The following is a 23,122-nucleotide window of genomic DNA, read 5'->3' as shown; positions in this document are numbered from 1 at the left end:
GTTCTTATTCTTTAACTTATACATGCAATTAATAGAGGAGTTGATTCATAGCATTCATTCATAGCTTTTGTCTACTCTGAGGGAACTATTGATGATGTCATTCAGTCCAGATGAGGAGTGATGAAATAAGTTCTCTTGATCAGAAGTTGTATTTATTTAACCACCACAAAAATTACTCTTGGCAGCTCATATAAAAATATATCATAAGACAAATTTATATAAAAATTGTAAATACAACATTACCAAAATAAAAGATGGCAGCAAAAGCTCAAATTCAGGGAAGGCGCTCTGAAAAAGCTCAGTCTTCAGAATTTTGTGAAATATGAAGTATAGATTTTGATATGGATGGGGTTATATTTTCCTGAAGAATTAGCTCATAGTTTATATGTCTGTATTCCCAGATGGAAATAGGTTGGCCATGAAATATTGATAAGCAGTCACATTAGCCCATTAAGAAGTCAGAATGTAAGTGATTATATTTGCCATGCTGCATGATTTGTACATTTGGGAATAGCTTAGTGTATTTGCATAGGATCTTAAGATATAAATATTATAAATAGATTTAATTGCTTTTTTTAATGTTTCATTTTTTTGATGACAAATTAGCAAAGGAAATAATAGATACAGCAAACAAATTTGGAGTACTTTTGCAAAGTACATTTTCTTTAGTAATTTGTAAGGTTTTCTTCTTACTTGCCTTCCTCTTCTACTTGGTTTGTTCTACTAATCAACCTGAAATGAAAAAATCTTTTTCCTTCAAATTGTATGCATTACGCACAGAACTCTGCAAAAAAGAAACATCTCATATTTTATTATCAAAGTTGACAGTGAAAACTCCGCATATAGCAATAGCATTTAGACTTATATACCGCTTTACAGTGCTTTACAGCCCTCTCTAAGCAGTTTACAGAGTCAGCATATTGCCCCCAATAATTTGGGTCCTCATTTTACCCACCTTTGAACTGCCAAATTGCAGGCAGCCAGCAAAAGTAGCCTGCAGTACTGCACTCTAACCATTGCACCACCATAGCTCTTATGCTACATTATCTATAGTATGACTATGTGGTAGTCATTAACCCCATTTAAAAAAGCTTTTAACTTTGTGTGTGTGTATATATATATATTTAATGGACAAAATGGTAATGAAAGAACCACATACTGTATAGGTTTTGCTGGACAAACTGTCTATGATTGTGATCTAGGGAGAAAAAGTTAGCAACATGACCGCTATATAAAAGACTACAAGGTCCAAAAATGTGATTGGTCTATTTTATTTATTTATTTATTTGATTTCTATACCGCCCTTCTCCCGAAGGACTCAGGGCGGTGTACAGGCAAGAATAAAACAGACGGTACAATATACAAATTTAAAATACAGTTAAAAAACTTATTTTAAAATTGGCCTGAGAAGTAAAATATATAATAAGCTAAAAAACCCCATTTAAAATTAATTTCTAAGAATTTAAAAATTTGTTAAAATCAATTTAAGCCAGCCCCTGCAATAAAAAGATATGTCTTCAGTTCGACGGAATGTCCGAAGGTCAGGTATTTGGCGAAACCCGGGGAAGTTCGCTCCAGAGGGTGGAGCCCCACAGAGAAGGACCTTCCTGGGGCCGCCAGCCGACATTGCTTGGCGGACGGCACCCTGAGAAGTCCCTCTCTGTGAGAGCGCACGGGTCGGTGGGAGGCATGTGGTAACAGCAGGCGGTCCCGTAAGTACCCAGGCCCAAGCCATGGAGCGCTTTAAAGGTAGTAACCAACACCTTAAAGTGCACTCGAAGGCCACAGGTAGCCAGTGCAGTCTGCGAGGAGCGGTGTTATATGGGAGCCACGAGAGCTCCTTCTATCACCCGCGCAGCTGCATTCTGACTAACTGAAGCCTCCGAGTGCACTTCAAGGGAGCCCCATGTAGAGAGCATTACAATAATCCAAGCGAGAGGTAACGAGCGATGAGTGACCGTGCACAAGGCATCCCGATCAAGGAAGGCGCAACTGCCGAACCAGGCGAACCTGGTGGAAGGCCCCCCTGGAGACGGCCGTCAAATGATCTTCAAACGACAGCCGTTCATCCAGGAGGACACCTAAGTTGCGCACCCTATCCTTTGGGGCCAATAACTCGCCTCCAACAGTCAGCCGCGGCTGCAGCTGACTGAATCGGGGTGCCGGCATCCACAGCCACTCCGTCTTGGAGGGATTAAGCTTGAGCCTGTTTCTCCCCATCCAGACCTGTACGGCTTCCACACACCGGGACAGCACTTCAACAGATTCATTGGGGTGGCCTGGGGTGGAGAAGTACAGCTGGGTGTCATCAGCGTACAGCTGGTATCTCACCCCAGAGCCACTGATGATCTCACCCAACAGCTTCATATAGATGTTGAACAGAAGGGGCGAGAGAATTGACCCCTGCGGCACCCCACAAGTGAGGTCCCTCGCGGTCGACCTCTGCCCCCCTGTCAACACCGTCTGCGACCGGTCAGAGAGATAGGAGGAGAACCACCGATACACGGTGCCTCCCACTCCCAATCCCCCCAACCGGCGCAGCAGGATACCATGGTCGATGGTATCAAAAGCCGCTGAGAGATCTAATAGGACCAGGGCAGAGGAATAACCTCTGTCCCTGGCCCTCCAGAGATCATCCACCAATGCAACCAAAGCTGTCTCCGTGCTGTACCCGGGTCGGAAGCCGGACTGGAACGGGTCTAGATAGACGGCTTCATCCAGGTATTAACTGACATATTCTTATATACTCTTCTATGCCAAATGTTTTTCCAATCATTATCATTTATTTCTTCTAAATCTGATTCCAAATTAATTTTAAACCTTTTGCTTGCTTTTCTAATTTAGTTAATATTCTATATTAATTCTTCCTTTACTTATATATTCTTCACCTCACATTCTTTTATAATCATTTCAAATTTTGTTAAATGTCTATCTTTCTCCTCGAATCTTGCATTTTTATCCATTTCTCTAATTGTATTAAATTCAACCAATTTAATTTAGTATCTGATAAAACATTCTTTAGTTGTGTTATATTCTTTATCTTGTTCTTCCAGTCTTCCCATTTATATATCTGATTTTCTTTTAGTTTACTAATCCGTTCTTTCAATTCAGTCTTAGGGAATTTCTCCATTTCCACCACTGGTGTTAAGGGAGAAATTTCTGGCATTAACTGGTATCTCCATTTATTCCATAATTTTATCATTTTTTTAAAAAAAGGATTTTGAATCCTCCTAGCAATTTTTTAAATACCCTTTTTAAACCAATATGTTTCTATAGGATCACCCATTTTCCTTAATTCTTTCAACTCTGTATCCCTCCAAATTAAATCTCTAGTTACTAATATCTGGGACCACCTTTAATTGATTAGCTACCCAATAATTTCTAACATAACCCTTTTTTAATGGTTCATACCATAATGCTTTACTTATTCTTGCTCTCTTACCTCCATTGCAATACAAACTTCACACGGTCTTGATGCAAAAGATAGATGCCATTAGCAAAATAGTAGGATATTTTAGTCCAAATCAGAATTGATGCCAATAGACCGAAAATTGGATTATCCATCCATTTAATATTAATTTGGTATTTGAATCAAATCAATTAAATATTTAGGTATGTATATACCAAAAGATATTTCTCAATAACATACCTTAATATAAATAAAATAGAGCCGTTTCTTTAGATATTGATAGATAGATGAGAGTCATTATTAAACCTTTGAGGAAAGGTAATCCTCTCAGAATGAACATTATTCCCAGATTAATTCTAGTTTATACACTGTATCTGGAAAATATTTTCAGAAAATAAATTCTTTGTTTAGAAAATTTATATGGAATTCTTTGACTCTTAAGAATATTTTTACCAAATATACAACCACCAATTAATGCAGAAAGATTTGTTTTTCCAGATCTAGAACTACATCATTACATTTACCTATTTTCAGTTATTACATACTGGAAGCCAGCAATTGGTGTTAATTTTCCAATTTGTGCAACTTTGTAATGTGCACATGTATCACTTTTGTCTGGATGGATAGTATTAAGATCTATATATACTAAAATTGTATTATCTCTGCCAATAATTACATCAGTGAGAAAGTTATGGAATATGATGTCTAATAAAAAGATGATTTGATGCTCCTAACCAAGGACTCCCTCTGCTTCCCACTTAAAGCCCCTTGCATGTGGAGTTATGACAAGCAACTCGGATTGCTGGAATTGCTGTCACAAAATAATGCAGTCAGATGACATTGTGTCCTTTACGACTGCATCACTTAGCCAAGGAAATTCTGGTCCCAATAGGACTACCTGTATGGGGGAAAAAATTGAGTGCAGTGGGACAGGGTTTGTGTAGAAAAATAAGTTATAGGATCAAGAATGAATGTGGAGTAAATAAATACAGACTGAAAGCAAAAGTGAGTGACCATCATGAAAGAAGTATATTGATATGGTTTGATCATATTGTACACAAAATAAATATATGAAAAAAGAGTGAATATATGTAGAGGAAGATGGTCAAAAAATCTGATGTTAGATGAGGTAAGATTGAAAAATTCAAAGAACCCAAAGCATTAAATAAAAAATACATAAATGTAATTTCCAAAGAGTGTTTTTGAAATATAAAAAGGATGACAATATGTCATTTATTAATTAATGACTAAGAAATTCACTTTACTATTATTTAGTTCCAACATAACTGCATTTTTTATTAGAATGAAAGTATCACTTTTTGTGTATTGTTGATGCACTTTAAAATGAAGTTTTATTACTAAATTGTACACTGAAAAATGTGAATTTTGCAACTTGTATAAATTATATTGACTGTTTTGTAATTTGATTTGATTGCTTATTTGTTCCCTATGACTATCATTAAGTGTTGTACCTTATGTATCTTTTATGTACACTGAAAGCATGTGCACCAAGACAAATTCCTTGTGTGTTCAATCACACTTGGCCAATAAAGAATTCTATTCTATTCTATTCTATTCTGTTCTATTCTATTACAAGTCGTTCTTGTTTGGGACCAGCAATTCGTTTGTTAAGCAAAGAAGTTGCTAAGTGGAACCACAACTGTGCTCATAATCTCACATCAGTTTTCCATTGCTTAACAGATCTGCAAAAGTTGTAAATGTGAGAATTGGTCATAAGGTTACATTTTCATTACTGTCATAACTGCAAATGGTCACTGAATGAGGCAGTCATTAAACAAGGTTGCATTGCACTTTGCTGCCCGTGTCATCCACAGCTGACCTTCGCAGTCTTCTGCTGCTGCTAACAAGGCACATAATCAGGCCTTCTCTTTTGGGAAGCAGTTACTAACCACATTAGGAAGGAGGCCTTGCATGGCCAGCAGCTTCCTTGCAAAGGACCAGGCCAGGCAAGCCTAGTCAGCACTGGGAGTTGGAGGTTGCAGAGTACAGGGAGACAGAGCAGAGATGGGAGGGGAGGAGATAAGAGGGTGTGAGGAGTTGAAGGGCCCACTGTGGTCATAAATGCAGGTGGGCTGCCAAGCACCCAAATGTTGATAATGTGACCAAAGGGGCACCGCAGCAGCCATAACTTCAAGGACTGATCATGAATGATTTTACTCAAATAAATTTTTATTAGAAAATAAACCATTATCTGACATAGCATGTAGTTTGCATACACTTTAGTGTTGCTTAATAAGGGTCAGGGAGGCAACTTTATAACTTTTCTTTAAAAAAAAAAGCTAATAAGATAGTTTTTTTGTAAAAAGATTGAGCAATATAAAGTGATTATAATATTTTGTTCAGCAGAGAAAATTTTTTGATTAATCGTGAGAAAGTAATGGAAGCGCTGTACCGTGTATAGCATTTATTCTGTCTTATGTATCTCCATCAGCTAATTTTATTTTTTTCTGTTTACTTTTTAGGTTATATTTCACACTATGTGCTGACTGTCTGTACTTACAGAAACTATTTAAAAACAGGTTTTTTTTTTCAAAATAAATTTGATTCCAGTGGAATCTGCTTTAGATTTTGTCTTGTGAAGTAACTCCTGAAGCAATGCCTGTACAAGCTCCACAATGGACGGATTTTCTCTCCTGCCCTATTTGCACACAAACATTCGACGAAACGATCCGGAAACCCATCAGTCTAGGTTGTGGCCACACAGTCTGCAAGATGTGCCTGAACAAGCTCCATCGGAAAGCATGTCCTTTCGACCAGACCACTATCAATACAGACATAGAACATCTTCCTGTGAATTCAGCTTTGCTGCAGCTTGTGGGTGCTCAAGTAAGGGAATGTTTCCTTAGTCTCCTGCTTTAGATTTCTTTTTTTTAACTAGTTGACATTTTTTTCATCAAATAAGCAACTGTATTTTTAAAAAATATCAGAAAAAGTAAATAATGAACAAATGTAACAAACCATAACATTTTCAAGTATATAAATCATCACCTGACTGAGGAAAGAGTTTCCTAAAGTCCCCAAGTTTCATTGTAGGGTGCCTAGCCCTAGGCAATCAATTAATAGTTTTACTTCGTTAAATAAGTGTGAAACCCATGTGAAAAAAGCTTGTTTAAATTGTACAACATTAACCAATCTACTGTTGGGGATCCAGCAAGTTTGTTTTGTAGTTTTGAAAACAATGTGTTCTGTCTTGAATGTGTTTTTGTATAAAATAGTATAGAATCACAATTTTTTTCTTTTTGTAATGTTACAAAAAGAAAAAAAGTGTGATTCTATTCTATTCAGTAACTGCTCTCTTCTTCAAGACAGGAATAGACAATGAAAAGTGAGGAACTGTGCATGAGTTTTGCAGACATAGGTGGGAGAAATAAAAACATGAAAGTAACCATTTCTTAACATATTTGTAATATTCTTATGTTTTCTACAGATGCCAGAACAGCAACCAATAACTCTACGCAGTGGTGTTGAAGATACTAAACATTATGAGGAAGCCAGGAAATGTGTGGAAGAACTAGCCTTATACCTTAAACCACTCAGCAGTGCAAGAGGTGAATCATGCTTGTCACCCTTTTTTCCATGTTTTAGTGACAACATGTATAAAGAATGTCCAATTGAGAAAACAAGTGCAAATAATTTTGAATTTTTTTAAAAAAAATTACCCACCATGCTTTCTTCTCTTCCCACCTCCCTTCAGCTTTTTATGGTATGATTATGTGATTTATGACTTGGTGTCCTGAAAGGAACTAGTTCACTTCCAATTGGAGGGAATGGTGTTATTGTTTCACAGCAGTTAATTTGAACATGAACAAAATTTCAAGGCAGTGAAATTGTGCCTCGAAGAAATTCTGAATAATAATGTATACATTTTCCTCAGCAGATCTAAACACCATAACATTTTTAACCTTGCATACTATTTGAATAATTAGCCCTAAGTAGATTGTATATAACTTTTGCATTGCCCTCAAGAAATTCAAAAAAATATTTTTTTTCTCTTCATAAAGGTGTAGGATTGAACAGCACAACTCAGAGTGTGCTTAGTCGGCCCATGCAAAGGAAGCTTGTGACATTAGTCCATTGCCAGCTGGTGGAAGAAGAAGGGCGGATCCGAGCTATGCGTGCAGCACGATCTCTGGGTGAAAGAACTGTTACTGAGCTTATTCTTCAGCACCAGAATCCCCAGCAATTATCTTCAAACCTTTGGGCTGCAGTGAGGGCTAGAGGCTGTCAGTTCCTTGGACCAGGTATGTAGCAGGGAAAATGGTTTTCTATCAGCAAGATGATCAGCTGTGATATGAGCAAAAATGCTTTACATATTTTTTATATTTGAACAATGCAAAGCATTTAAAAAATCTATTCTTTTTTAATGATAGTGTGGTTTATTTCTACTTAACATTGCACAGATTTGACAGGTTTTACTAAAGACTTACTAAGTGTTCAGCTATACAGTAGGATGGTATTTTATTAAATTGTTTAAAGATTCAATACAGGCTCGAGCAGTACCAGATAAAGTAATCAAGGAAAAAGCCTCTCAAATATAAACTAACAAAATTTCAGACTTCAAGAAAAATATAAAGTAATATTTAATAAGTTTCCACTACTTCAGTTATAAAAATTCAGCATTTGAATTTTTGGAATTAGTTGTTACCTAAAGCTGTCCTAGCAGCCTTCCCTAGCCTGGGTATCCTTCAGACATGTGAACTTCAATTTCAGAATGCCCATCCAACAATTGGTGGATTCTGCCTTAGGGGACACAACGTAGCACTCAAGGCCCACTTCTTAATTGCAAGGAGTAAGATCAACTGCTTAAACGTTCATTAAAGGGAGTCCTCAACTTACAATTGATCCCAAAATTCCACTGCTAAGCAAGGCAGTTTTTGAGTCAGTTCTGCCCCATTTTATGACTTTTTTTGCCATAGTTGTTAAGCAATCATTGCAGTTGTTAAGTGAATCATGCGGATGTTACGCGAATCTGGCTTCCCTCATTGATTTTGCTTATTAGAAGCTCCCTATGAAGGTTGCAAATGACAATCTCAAGACCCTAGGATGATGCAACCATCATAAATACATGTCAGTTGCCAAGCACCCACAGTTTGATTACGTGACTGTGGGGATGCTGCACAGGGGATAATTGTGTTAGAATTGGTCATAAGTCACTTTTTTCAGTTCTATTGTGACTTTGAACAGTCATTAAATGAATGGTTGTAAGTCAGCTGCCTGTATTAAATATTGCAATATGTATTGGATTGAAATATTAAGTGGCATAATTAATCCTATGATGAACTATTTGCAGTAAAGAATATACTTGGGGTTTTTAGCACATATAATTTTTTTGGTACGTTTGTATTTGCATTCGGTCATTCCTATTTTTAAAACCATGTCACATACAGACTAGTAATTGTTATGAAAATGAAAATTGTCTGGTTCCTTCTAACGCAAGTAAATTATGCTCTAGGGGAATGAGATATTCTCCATTGTGGTAGAGATAGCATTCAGGAACGGGTTGACCTCGTCTGCTAGCTGATTGGACTGAGTCTTTCAGAGCTGTGAGGACACACCTCCCTTACCAATGGTTCCAGCTTTTGACTCGGCTAGGACAGATGTGTTTACATTCAAGGCATAAAATACGATCTGCCTGGGTCAGATCCCGCCTTTGATGCGGCAGTTCCTATGGACTTCCTATTTTTGGAGCCAACCACTACAGCAGAGGTGATTCCCTCACCCAGGCTGTTCATTGATGTGGTACAAAGACAATGGACCTCTCCAGGGACAGGCCCCAACCCACCGTCAGAGAGGAAACTATAATGTGGGACCAGAGCTGACCCAGGCGCCTCCAGACACCTATGGTAGATGCTCCAGTGGTTGCCCTGTCCTTGCCCTCAATCATACCCAGTGATCCAGAGGAAACACTAAAGGCGGAGGACAAGAGGGCAGAGCAAGCGCTTCAAAGAGGCCATCAGGTGGCTGCATGGGCGGTCAAGGCTGTCATGTTCACCTCTTTTTTCAACAGAGCCTCTCTGGCTGCATCAGATGCAGGAACGCATTACAGCTGGGGACATTTGAACCCACCAAGAGATAAACTTATCTCCGCAGTGGAGTTCTTAGCCGACGCTACGCTCAACACGGCCAAGTATGCCTCAAAGGCCATAGCATCATCAGTGGCTTCCCACTGCCTGCTATGGCTCCGTCGATGGCAGGCGGATACCAGGCACAAATGGAGGCTAGCCTCGGCACCCTTTAAAGTGGAGAAGCTGTTTGGGGATGCCTTGGACCCCATCTTAGTGGAGTCCAAGGATAGGAGGAAGTTTCTGCAAGCTTTCTCCTGGCAAGGCAAATTTTGTGCCTCACCTTACTTTCACCGCCCCTCTGGTCGTGCGCCGGACTCCAGTTCTGGGTTTCAACGGTCACAGAGACCTTACTTCCTGAGACAAGAACAACAGTAGGACAGGTCGGGCAGGAACAGGCAGTTACAGCACAAGTGGCCCTTTCGGGGTGGAGGAGGTCGCTCCCTTTGATGCTCAAAGTGATGGCAAGATCTCTCATTGGGGGCCGCCTGGCTCTATTTGTCAAGCATTAGGAGGACATCACCACAGATGCCTGGGTCCTGGAGATGGTAAGATTGGGCCTCTCCCTGAAGTTCCTCTCCACATCCCCGAGGTTTTTCATTTGTTGTCCCATCTCAAGGGACAAATCGAAGAAGGTCCTCATGGAAACAGCTATTCAATATCTGTTGGACATTTAGGCAATCCAACCGGTTCCAGAGGACCAACGGGCTGGGATTCTCTTCCATCCTCTTTGTAATCCCAAAAGCCTCAGGGGGGTGGGGGTGGCAATTCTGGACCTGAAAAAGCTGAATCGCCTACTCATTTACAGGCAGTTCAAGATGCAGTCACTCCAGTCCATTCTGGAAAGCGTGTTTACAATTACTCCTTACAAATCTCCAGGATTCTCTTCAGCAACAGAGATCGTTGAACAAACTACCACCCAGCTGGCTTCCGATCTCAGCCAGTGGAGCCTCAGGTTTCTTACAAGTGTGAAGGGCTAAGCCCAAGCCCGCTATAAACCAAGGGAGCGGACAACAGCCACACTTATTCAGGTGGACTTCCTGCACTCCGGACCCCCTTCAAACAGCTCTCCCAAGCCCTTAGTCTCCAGCAGTTGGCACCGGACATTTGCAACGCCCTTAACAGCAGCTCTCCAAGAGGATTTTGGATAACTTGCTATTCCTGGATTTTTCACAGCAAAGACCTTTCAGGGGAGATTGACACCCACTTGGCTGGCTCCCGGTCTGACCGGTGGAGCTGCCAGACTGATCCCAGCGTGAAGAGCTTCAGCTCGAGCCTGTTGAAGGCCAATCGATCTGCATAATCACAGAAAGTTATTTTGTGAGAAACGGAAACATTGCGGTGATACTGGCTGGAAATCCAGCCAGATAAACCATTGCGGGGAGCGGGGTGTCTTCAGACAGGAACCATCTTGGAAGGACGGGGAAGAAAGAGAGGCACCTCGGAAGACCAAGAGGAACAGGCAAGTTCCTGAAAGGGTTGGAGGCAGCTCTTTGATCTGGCGGTGGGGGTGGTGGCCATTGAAACGACTGCTACAAGCTGGGGCAACCAGACTAAGATTTATGCAGGAGCGGTGATTGAATGGAGTATTGTTACCGGGTGAGTGATTGGCCAACTCACAGGTAAGAAGAAAAACTCTTTAAAAGCTTAAAAGAGGTCCCAACCTGAAATAAGCAGCTAATTGGCACTTGGGAATTCAAAGTGAAGGGGAAAAAACCAAAAAGATACTTAAAAAACTAAAGCCCTAAAAGGAAAACTTTCTACCTGGATTTAAAATTGGATTTGGAGAGAATTAAAAATAATATAAGAAAAAGAAAACTGAGGGAAAGCATTCTGTAATAATAAAAGGAGTTAATAGAAGAAGAGAAAGTATTGTCTTTGTGGATTTACAATTAATATTTTATTATCTGGGGATTTGTGGATTGGAGAGAGACATCAGTTGGTGGGGGAAAAGTGTGTTTTAAAGACTGAAAGAACAAAGGATTCAAACTACCGTGGGAGGTGGAAAGAATAAAGTTTTAAACTGGAATGGTCTAAATGAATACCTGAATTGGACATTACTTGGAAAGAAAAAAGAGACATTATATGGACTTGAATTTGAATTATACACAAGCTAAAATAATAATAAACTAAAAAATATTTTCTTTTTGAATTGGCAACATGGAAAATTAGGAGCATGAGTATGAGGAACTAAGGGAGATGTTTCAAAAGGTGCGAGAAGTGTTTAAGGGAAATAAAGAAGCAGAGGACTGGTTAGAGTACAAAAAAGGAAAAAGGAAATATAAGTGAGAAGCAAGAACATATGTTGGAAAGAAAATAATTGAAGATTAAAAATAGATAATTACACTGAGATTGACAGTAACAAAATAAAAATGGATGGGGGGAATATTTCTCAAAAAAGAAGAGAAGAGAAGGAAATTAGAAAAGATTGAGAGGGGGAATTAAAAGAGTAACAATCTTAAAAACTAGAGAATGCAGGAAGGAAGATACAATAAATACAAAAAGAAAAAGGAGGAAATAAGAGAATGGGAGAAAGGGAGGAAAATATTAAGAAATGGAATTCTGGAGAGACCAAAAGAAAATGGTTAAAAGGGGAAGAAAAATGGATAGTAGAAAGGGAATTAAAACATTTAAGGGAATGGTATTAGTAGTAGAAATTATATGTAAGAAGTAAATCAGAAGAAATATACAGATTACTGTAAAATGGAATAATTAATTGAAATTAAGATACAAAATTGAAATGTTAGTAAATGATGTAATTAAGGATGAAATGTATGTAAGAAGCAAAAAAGAAGTATATTGTCTAATGTAAAATAGATCAGCAGATGCAATGTGAAAGACAGAATGGTTTATATGTGAAAATAATTGAAATTGAAATATAAAATTAAAATGCTAGTAAAAGAGAAACAATTCATTGATGTGGGAATAAGAAATTAGGAATTAAAGAAAATAAGAGGTGGAAGGTTAATTTAATTAAAAAGTTTTAAGGTAAAAATGGAATAAGCTGAAATACATTGTTAATAATTTAAAAATATGATGGGAATTCTGAAAAATATATTCAATAAATGGAGGAAAAATCGGGCTGCCTGGACACAATAGTGGAAAATACTGAACTGAAAATGAATACAGCAATAGAGAGAATGAAAAAAGGAGTAGTAGGGAGATGGAAGGAAGGGAGAAGAGAGGAAGAAGAGAGGAATAGAAGAAAGGGAAGAGGAGAGGAAGAAAGGGAAAGAAAATAAGAGTAGGAGAAAAGGTTAGATAGGGAGGAAGAAAGGAGGAGGCGGAGAAAGGAAGGGGAAGTGGAGAAGGAGTAGAAGAGTAGGAAAGAAGAAAGTAGGAAGGATAAAAGAAAGGAGGGAGAGGAAAGAGGAAAAAAAGAAGGAAGATTACTGTAAAACAAAAAAGATGAAATGAAAGAAAGGCAACTCCGAACACATTTACATCTATCAGGATAAAGAATGAATTACTATGAAAGTTAAAAGAATATATATGATTAAAAATGGAGAAAGTAGAATTTGAGGGCGGAAGAAGATGTTGTTTATATAATAAGCATAGAAATATTAAGATATGATTTAAAAATATGGAAAAAGAATATTTTGGCAGAAATTGTAACTATGTAAAATGTATTTGGATATGACAAGTTGTATAAGATATGATATGGCCAATACTCTGTTCATAAAATATGTGTGTGTGTGTGTGTGAAAGAAAAAAAATAAAACTTGATTTAAAAAAAAAGAAAGGTATTTCGTGATTGCAGGGAATCACGTGATTTGCAGTCCTTGGCCCAAGGATTCATCTACGCATTCCCTCTATTTCCCCTCATTCTGAAGGTGATCTGGAAGGTATTGGTGGAAAAGGCAGAGGTCCTACTTCTGGCTCCACACTGGCCATGGTTTACCAAAGGCCATGGTTTACCAACCTGGTCAACCGGTCAGTGACCAGACCTTGAAGGATACTGCCAGACAGAATCTCCCTCACCCAGGGGGCCTTGGTCCACCCGGACCCACAGTGGCTCCAAATGACCATCTGATATTTGAGCGGAGGCTTCTGAGCCAGGACAATTATTTCTCCAGGGTAATTCAGACTATACAGGCCTCTAGGAGGCCTGGATATATGCTGCAGCCTGGAAAACTTTTTGTGCCTGGTGTTCCAGGTTGGGATTGAACCATTCATCGGTATCCGTAGCCAGATACTGGAGTTCCTCCAGAAGGACTAGACAAGGGGCTATCACCCAACACTATTCGTCGACAGATGTACCCTGTCCTCGGTCCTCTCTTGCGGAGATCTGGAGTCCCTCGCTCAACACCCGGCCATGTGCAGGTTCATTAAGGGCACAATGAACCTAGACGAATTTCAGAGTTGGAGTCCCTCTCTGTCAGGAAGGACCTCTGTATCTTCCATCCCAATAGGATGGTCTTGTGGTTGGACCCTTCCTTTGTTCCCAGGGTGGACTCATGGTTCTACAGGGCTCAGGAACTTGCACTATCTGACTTCTGCCCTGGCCCAGTACACGCCCTGGTGAAGAAGTGGCATACCTTGGATGTAGGGAGGGCCCTCCACATGTACATTAAGAGGACTTCCTCCTTCAGGAAGACAGAGTCCCTCTTTGTGTCCTAGCCCTCTACCCTGGGCAACAAAGTCACTCTATCAACCGTGAGCCGCTGGATTCAGGCGTGCATTGCCAAGGCCTACGAACTCCAGGCTCTTGCTTTACCTCGGCAGGTAACAGCCCATTCCACCAGGAGTGCAGCAATGACAGAGGGGTGGGCAATGCAAGCCTCTATCGAGGAGGTATGTTGAGCAACTACATGGTCCTCTCCATTCCCTTTTATCAAACATTACAAGCTGGACACCTTCAGTTTGGCTGAAGCGGCCTTTGGCAGGCGAGTCGGTCCATTCTGAACAGGGGACTTTGGACCAGACTGCAGCCCACCACCAGCTCTGGTATGTCCCATTCCTGGATGCTATCTCCACCACAATGGAGAAGGGGCATTGGTCTTACCCAGGAGTGAAATCTAAAAATTTTCCCTACCAGTTCTGTGGGCGTGGCTTAATTGGTGGGCGTGGCTTGGTGGTCAGATCACTGGGGGCGTGGCCAATAACAATAAATAATAAAAATAATAAACTAAGTATACAAAACAGCAAGAGGTACCAAAAAACAACTTTCGCACTTTACACACACACAACACAACACACAATGTAAAAGCAGCTGCACTTCACCCAAAATAGCCCCTGCAACAAGCAGGAACCTCACACAGCCACAAAAAGCTCAAAAACCAACTTTCACACTTTACATACACACAACACAACACAACTGACTCACACACACACAATGCCACATACAGCTTTGTGAGATTTTGTGTGTTTGTGTAGTTAGAGTGAAACAATACAGAAACACACCAAATCTCAGAAAGCTCTACAATTATTTTATTTTAAAATAAAATAATTTATTTTATTTTATTTTATTTATATTTTTTTATATTTTTAGATCAGGGGTCTCCAACCTTAGTAACTTTAAGGTTTGTGACTTCAGCTCCCAGAGTTCCTCAGCCAGCAAAGCTCACACAGCAAAGCTGGCTGAGGAACTCTGGGAGTTGAAGTCCAGAAGCCTTAAAGTTACTAAGGTGTTTTAGATATCTGTTTTAGATAAAAGCAGCTAAATTTAAAACTTCCTTAACTTTAAATTGCTGTCTAAAAAAAAAACTCCTTAACAAAAACCCAATTAATTATTTTTTAAAGCTCCACCCCCAGTTACTTACCCAATTGGAGGCAGGCAGATTGAGTTGCTCACCGAGGAGATGGATTGCAGGCAGGCAGATTCAGTTGCTAGCTGATGCAACTGATTGCAGCAGCCAAAGCAAAGCAAGGCTTAGCGAGCCCAAAAGGCAAGTGGGACCGGGCGATTGAGTGGGCATGGGTGGGGGCTGTTGTAAGAGGTTGTAAAAAAATGATTTTAAAAGCCTGTGATGATCAGGCAACTTAGCTGGGATCACCAGAGGAAAAAACTATTCTAAAAGGCTCCTCTGACAATCCCAGCTGAAGTTGCCTGCTCGCCAGAACCTCTTAAAAGGATAGTTTTAACAATCTCTTTGGCTGAAGAGCTTGTAGAAAACATGTTTTTTAAAGATTCTGGTGATAGGCAACTCAGCTGGGATCGCCAGAGGAGCCTTTTAAAAACTTTTTTTTTACAACCTCTTCGGCTGAGGTTGTAAAATATCCCAGCTGAGCCACGCGATCATTAAAGACTTTTTTTTTTACTTTTAAAAGCATTTTTTCAGCTGAAGAAAAAATGCTTTTAAAAGTAAAAAAAAACTGATGATGGCGCAGCTTAGCAGGGGCAGAGGGTGGAGCCAGGGATTTTTGCTACGGGTTCTCCGAACCACCCGCTGCCATCTACTGCTACTGGATCGGGTGATCTGGTCCGAACCGGGAGCATTTCACCCCTGGTCTTACCTGATACACTCCTTCTCGTTGGGTGGAGATAGCATCCAGCCCCACCCTGAAGACCGTCTAGTCCTGTGTCCAAAGGAGGAAAACCTTAGCACAAGACACGTCAAGTCTGTAAATAAGTCTTCGCTAAAAGCTGGGGACCATTGATAAGGGAGATGTGTCCTCAGCTCTGACAGACTCAGTCCAATCAGCTAGCAGATGAAGTCAACCTGTTCCTGGATACTATCTCCACACAGCGAGAAGGAGCATATCAGGTGAGACCAATGCCCCTTTTCTAGCACGATCCTCATATAACCTGGAGATTTGTATACCTCCTAATATAGTTGCTAATTCTTAGAATTTGTAATATCTACAAAAATCCTATATTAATTCTGTGATGGTTCTCTTGATTTTCCAGCGATGCAGGAGGAAGCCCTGAAGTTAGTTCTTTTAGCTTTAGAAGATGGATCTGCTTTATCTCGAAAAGTCTTGGTTCTCTTTGTGGTACAGAGGTTGGAGCCACGATTTCCTCAGGCTTCTAAAACCAGCATTGGGCATGTTGTCCAGCTTCTTTACAGAGCCTCCTGTTTCAAGGTACAAAAGAACTTAAGTGCTTGTGGATCTACTTTATCTGGTAGTTATGTCCATTCTTAAATTTTGTGTGTGTGTGTGTGTGTGTGTGTGTGTGTGTGTGTGAGAACTTCTTTTGCACAAATGGCATGATGCAAAAAGTTCCGCCGAATTATCATTTGCAAGAGAGAAACTTGATTAGGCACACTTATTCCTTAGGTTCATTATTTTATCTTACTTTAATAGTTTTTCCTCCACCAGGTGACTAAACGTGATGAGGATTCCTCCCTAATGCAGCTGAAGGAGGAATTCAGAACATATGAAGCTCTGAGAAGAGAACATGATTCCCAAATTGTACAAATTGCTATGGAGGCTGGTTTGCGCATAGCTCCAGATCAATGGTCTTCATTGCTATATGGAGACCAGTCTCACAAATCCCACATGCAGTCCATTATTGACAAGGTAGTATCTCTTTAAATCATTACCCTTTTGTTTCTCAAATCAATTTTAAAAATGCTGATAAAATTGTAAAGAGAAATTCATATTTATATGTGAAGTGCACCAATTACATTTTTTTTCAGTCCAACTTTGTACAGGTAGTCCTCAACTTAACAACCATTCATTTAATGACTGAAGTTACAACAGCACTTAAAAAAGTGACTTATGACTCACACTTACTAGTGTTGCAGTATATCCATGGTCACATGATCAAAATTCCTGCACTTGACCACTGGCATGTATTTATGAGGGTTGCTGTGTCCCAGGGTCATGTGTTCACCTTTTGCGACCTTTTATCAAGCTAAGTCATTAGGGATGCCAGATTCATTTAACAACCATGTTACTAAACAACTGCAGTGATTCATTTAACTACTTGGCAAGAAAGATTGTAAAATGGGGCAAAACTCACTTAACAACTGTCTTGCTTAGCAATAGAAATTTGGGGCTCAATTGTGGCTGTAAGTTGAGAACTACCTATAGTGGGAATGGAGTATCCTCCTTACCTGTAAAGTTTAGCTTTGATCCAAAATACCTGGGAACCTCTTTCACCATTTTAGACGTAGGGCCTATTATGAACCGTGGTGGTGCAGTGGTTAGAATGCAGTACTGCAGGTTACTTCTGCTGACTGCCAGCTGATTGTAATTTGGCGGTTCGAATCTCACCAAGCTCAAGGTTGACTCAGCCTTCCATCTTTCCGAGGTCAGTAAAATGAGGACCCAGATTGTTGGGGGCAATATGCCTTAGAGAGGGTTGTAAAAGCACTGTGAAGCTGTATATAAGTCTTAAATGGTATTGCTATTATAGCCTAAACTAGAAAGTGTGTTTTTACCTATTTTCACTTTAATATTCATTTGTGAATTCCAGATGAATGCTTTTTATTTCTGCTATTATTATTATCATCATCTTTAAAACTGTTTTATTATTTTATGGTATATTTTATATTTTGTAAATCACTTTGAGAGGGTTTTATGTAGGAACTCATATAAAATACATTTATTTCTAGTAGTAATAATGTTCCTGAATGTTATTAACTCCTTGAATAAAAAGAAAAACAGCCCTAGATCATCCTAGATCATTTCTTAAGCTTAAAGCTAAGATGTGATTGTTGCTCTAAGTAGTACTTTGGAAGGTACTTACATTGGGGGAAAAAGGCTACAGAGCATTTATATAACGCTGTACCAGGCAAGTTCTTAAAATGATTTGGAAGCATTTCAGGAGTAATTTTTAGCTTTAGTCTGTGATGTTGGAGGCCTAGGCTTGTATGAGACCATAATGTGGAAGGAGTTTCTTGCAGTCCAACTGGGAAAAGCATTGCAGTTTTCCCATGCTAGTGTGTTATGAAACTACAGATTAATTTTAATAAATAAAATTCAATAGTTTTCTGCATGTTGTTTTTCCATGCAGCGTTTAATCCTGATAAAATAAAGCAAACCTTAATTGGTTTTTCAGGATTTGATACTCAGGATTTGATACTCGAAATTTTCATCCACTTTAACATGCATTTACTCCTGTGTACTAAGTAAATAGAGCCTATCGAGAGACCCAGAGCCTATGAGGGAACTCGTGTATGCAGTGCAAAAAAACCCAGATCTTTGTTTATACATAACTAATAATGATATTGTTGAAATGGAAGGATGAGTGCAAAAGATGCCAGAAGTTAATCATTTTTTCACTTTTCTCTTCTTATAATAGCATTTTTCTTGATTGAAAACTCATTTTAGTGTCTTTGTATACTGTTTTCTACTATTATTAGGAATTAGTGCATTATTTCTGGAGAAGACACCAAATTTTGGAAGACAACATGCTTTATATCAAGTCATAAATAATTAAGATAATGTTAACATGTATTTTCTCATGGTGCTTGATTGGATGTCCATGTGGACAGAAAGCATTTCTAATGATTAATATGTGAATGTGTTAAGTTGCAGACCCCAGCCTCTTTTGCACAAAGTGTTCAGGAATTAACAATTGCTCTCCAGAGGACTGGTGATCCAGCTAATTTGACCCGGCTTCGACCCCATCTTGAACTTCTTGCAAATATTGATCCTAGTCCAGGTAAATTTGGATGGATGGATGGGCGGATGGGTAATCAGGCAGGCAGGCAGACAACAGTTTTTATATCACCTTAAGACTAATATATTTATTAGGGCATAAGCTTTTGTGGACTAGAGTCAGTTTCATCAATTTTTTGAATCTATATTTTTTGACCACCAGTTCCAAATTTTTCCTATATGTGGACTATAATTTTTTGAGAACTGTGTATAAATCAAAAGTTAGTGCTGACTGCACATTCTTTTTTTTTTTTTGGCCAATTTTTTTTTAATTTTTTTACAAGCATAATAAAAAAAATCATTGTGAACAAATTATTGGTCAGGTACATCTTTAAACATATCAAGTTTCACCTAAGTTATAGTCTAATACAGTGTATTTTCCTTCTTCAAATTCAATTATTTATTTGCACACAATCTGATTATGGAAGTAAATCAAATTCAACCCATTCAGGAAAATATTTAAATGAAGTCTAGTCCCCGTGCTTAATTCCCTTTAACATCATTAATAAATTCTATTTACATTTTAAAATTTCTCAGCTTTATATCTACATTACTAATCAGAGGTCATCCTATCTAAAATATTTTTTAAAACTGCCCAGAGATCACATAGACAATTTCATTCTTCCCTTCGTCTTCCTCTGCCTCTAAATCAATAACATATATTTAAAGTTTTCCATCTAATCCATTTTAATATCAAACAGAAAATTTAACATTTGCAAGGGTAATCACTAATTATTTCCCCCAGTTATTCCCCCAAAATATTAACTGTTTCCTTAGAAGTTTTATCAAATCCTTTCATTACCTTACTTATTTGTAAGAACAAAAAAAGAGAATTTTTTCTTCAATATAATAACACTCATTTCCCTCTTATCTCAATTTATTCTAGTATTTTTCCCTCCATTTCCCGAAACTTCAATTATTTTTATCATAGTTGTCACTCATATTTTAATATAGATATTAACATTTTCTAAAATAAATTTCTTAACATAACTCTAAAAGCAGCCATTAGTTCCTTTCAAAAAAATGTAGTGTGTCTACATCAGCAGCACTTGCTCTGTGGGATAGTCCACTATTCCATTCTTACTTTCTTTCTTTGCCTCTGAATTCTTCTTAAGTAAGGAATTCTCCGCTTAAATCAACAATCCAAAGACACAACATCTAGAAATCTCTTCTGAAACTGTTGTGTGGTCCCAGCGAAATCAATCCTCATGGGAATAGTCACAAGAAAGCTATTCGACTCTTGCTATTTTCCTCTGCCTCTAATTATAAAGGCAGCCATAAGTTCCTTTCAAAAAAATGTCGTGTGCGCATACCCACAGAACATTCTCCATGGGGAATAGTCTGCTATTCCATTCTTACATACTTTCTTTGCCTCTGGATTCTTGTTTAAATAGAGAATTCAGTTTCTATAGTTCAAAGACATGCCATCTGAAACTCTCTTCTAAAGCCATTGTGTAGTTCCAGCAACACCAATCCTCTAGCTATCTTCCTCTGCCTCTAGATGTCTCCTTTTGAAACAGTTACTATAAGTAGCCATTTTGGTGACAAAGTTCCTTTGTTCTCAAATGCTTTCGTACGTGGAGGTCAATTTTCCAAGATTTTCCTTAATTGTATTTATTTATCTTCCAGATTTTTATGTCCTATTGATATCTTTAATATTCCATAAATTTAAAACAGAAGGATTTGAGATATTCGCATAAAAAACAATTCAATAGTTTCTTTTACTTTTTTCTCCTATTTCTTTAGTTTCCAATATAATCCGTTAAGACTTCCAAGAATCTCCAAACCATTGTTTACTTGGAAAAAATTTATTTTCCTTTTCTTTATTTAAATGGGGCTCTGCTTCCATTCCAAGCCCTATCTTCTCTCTTTCACTTCCCAAATGTGTATTCTCCAAATTGATTTTCACTTTCACTTGTTATTCAATTAGCCACCAATATGCAAGTTCTCCCCAAGGCTTGTGCCTATTTTAAATTCTTATTTTTTCTTCGTGAGATCATCACTCACCCGACTTCAACAATTTGTTTCTTGATGTTTCTTCCTCCTGCTTGCTCTTGTGGCCGCCGCGGCTTTGGTGCAGGTGCCATGATGGGCTGTGGTGCTGCATTCCTCCCTGCTGGGTCGGGGGAAAAGATCCAGAGCTATGGGGAGTTTGCCATCTCCCCGTTCGCTCCGGTGGCTCCCCCACTCTTCGCTGCCCCTTCGAGGCAGCTATGGTCCGATCCAAAGTTCGGACAGACCCCCTGGGCGGGGGGATATCGGCGCAAACCCCGGAGATATCGGGGTTTACGACCGTCTCGCCCGCGACACTGGCCACGCCTCCCCTGACTGCACATTCTGTTTTATATAAAATTTCCACTCCCTGAAGATGATACTCTAACCTCAAGAAACACATAAACATAATTTTAAGAAAGTAAAAATCTCATGACAATTTCAAAGATCATGTTATTTTATGATATATTTATTTTATTGTTTTATGTCTGTATTGAATTGTATTCTTGCCAGAAAGGCCCAGTGCAGAAATATAACAAAAACATACTAACATAAATCACCATGTAAAACCAACTAAGTTTATTTTGAAAAAGAAAGTAAATAAATAGCCAGAGGATCCTGTTCTTGTCATAAAAGAAACTAATTTGCTTTTCAAAATCAAATCTTAATTCTTGTGTATCATTACATCCTTGTAAATGTCTTAGATTTTCAATGTCATAAAAAAAACCAAATGGTTTTTATGATGAAAGATTTTTTTGTTCCATAAAATTTCCCATTGCTGAGAAAAATTCAGGGTTTTTTTTCTTCTAAACACTAGATGCTCCACCACCCACATGGGAACAGCTTGAGAATGGATTAGTTGCTGTACGGACTGTGGTACATGGGCTGGTTGATTACATCCAGAATCATAGCAAAAAAGGAGCAGATCAGCAACAGGTATAGTGAATAGCTAGGGTCCCCAACCCCTGATCTACAGTGCAGTGTTTGGAACCAGGCTATGGAAGTGGTGGACAAACACAGTATGTGTGCACACGTGAAGCTGTATTTGTGAAAATGATGCGAAACCATTCCCTTCCTTCACCATCACCACCGCCAGTCCACCAAACATGAAAGATTGGAGACCCCTGGTATAAAGTGCAGAGCTTGGGAAAGGTGCACCTAAACCAGGGGTATCAAACTCAATTTCATTGAGGGCTGCATCAGGGTTGTGTTTGACTTTGGACAATTGGGGATATGTGGCCTTTGGTGGGCGTTTGACACAGGCTCAAGATGCATTTGTTTCCCTTCTTTCTTTACACTGTTCTTTACTATAACCATTTTTCTATCTCTTCTACCAGATATTACTGGCAAACATTTATTACTTATTCTTCATACTTCATTAAACTTTTTATTTCTAAATTTATACCTATTGTTTAATAGTAAATTGCTTTTCCAGGCAGAAAAGTTATTTACACTATTGTATTTTTATTATTCAACTAATAATAAAAATACAGTAACATAAATAACATGATAATACAAGTTCTAACAGCAGAGGTACATTTCCAGGGTAGTAAATAGAAATGGTGTCGATTCTAGATTGTTGATTGTAGATTAAATGGACCTACAGTATATAAAATCTGGCATTAAACTGTAGTATTAACTTAAAATATTTCTTGTTTTCTATCCAGATCAGGCACTTACTTGAGGCCACATAATTGTAATCCAGTCCAATGCAGTCCTTCAGCAGCACTCTGTGGCCCATTTTTGGCCAGTAGAGTGCTGTGGGAGGCCAAAAATGGGCCACCAAGAGGCCCATTTTGGCCGGCAGAGGCACTGCGGGCCAGTCCTTTGATATTTCCAGACAGGTCCCGCCTTGAGTTTGACCTAGACAAAGGGCTTCTTTCTGAATTAAAACAGTTGTTTATTCTTTCAAATTGTATGTAAGATAACAAATTACCACAAGGGATAATAGATTTTAGGCATTCTTTGAAGCCAAGATCAGTCAACTACTTAGTTTTCTGTGAGGTTAGTATACTATATTATTACTTATCCCTATCTATAATATTCACACTATTAAATGATATGATTAAGTTTTCTTTTTTAAATA

General features: G+C 38.7%; 1 protein-coding gene across 2 annotated transcripts in view; it reads left to right on the top strand.

The window, feature by feature from the left end:
* Positions 1 to 23,122, top strand: part of RC3H1 (ring finger and CCCH-type domains 1) — a 71,058-nt gene that overhangs the window by 18,675 nt on the left and 29,261 nt on the right. For both annotated transcript variants that reach the window (XM_058178511.1, XM_058178510.1), the window contains exons 2-8: positions 5,893 to 6,256; positions 6,858 to 6,978; positions 7,432 to 7,671; positions 16,343 to 16,518; positions 16,756 to 16,956; positions 18,916 to 19,048; positions 21,854 to 21,972. In XM_058178511.1, the coding sequence (XP_058034494.1) occupies positions 6,026 to 6,256; positions 6,858 to 6,978; positions 7,432 to 7,671; positions 16,343 to 16,518; positions 16,756 to 16,956; positions 18,916 to 19,048; positions 21,854 to 21,972 (1,221 nt within the window). In that variant the 5' untranslated portion in view covers positions 5,893 to 6,025. The remainder of the gene's footprint in view (positions 1 to 5,892; positions 6,257 to 6,857; positions 6,979 to 7,431; positions 7,672 to 16,342; positions 16,519 to 16,755; positions 16,957 to 18,915; positions 19,049 to 21,853; positions 21,973 to 23,122) is intronic.

Source organism: Ahaetulla prasina, chromosome 3 (assembly GCF_028640845.1).
Source record: "Ahaetulla prasina isolate Xishuangbanna chromosome 3, ASM2864084v1, whole genome shotgun sequence".
NCBI lineage: Eukaryota > Metazoa > Chordata > Lepidosauria > Squamata > Colubridae > Ahaetulla > Ahaetulla prasina.
Note: the sequence above shows the minus strand (reverse complement) of the source record. Positions and strands in the feature narration are given on the sequence as shown.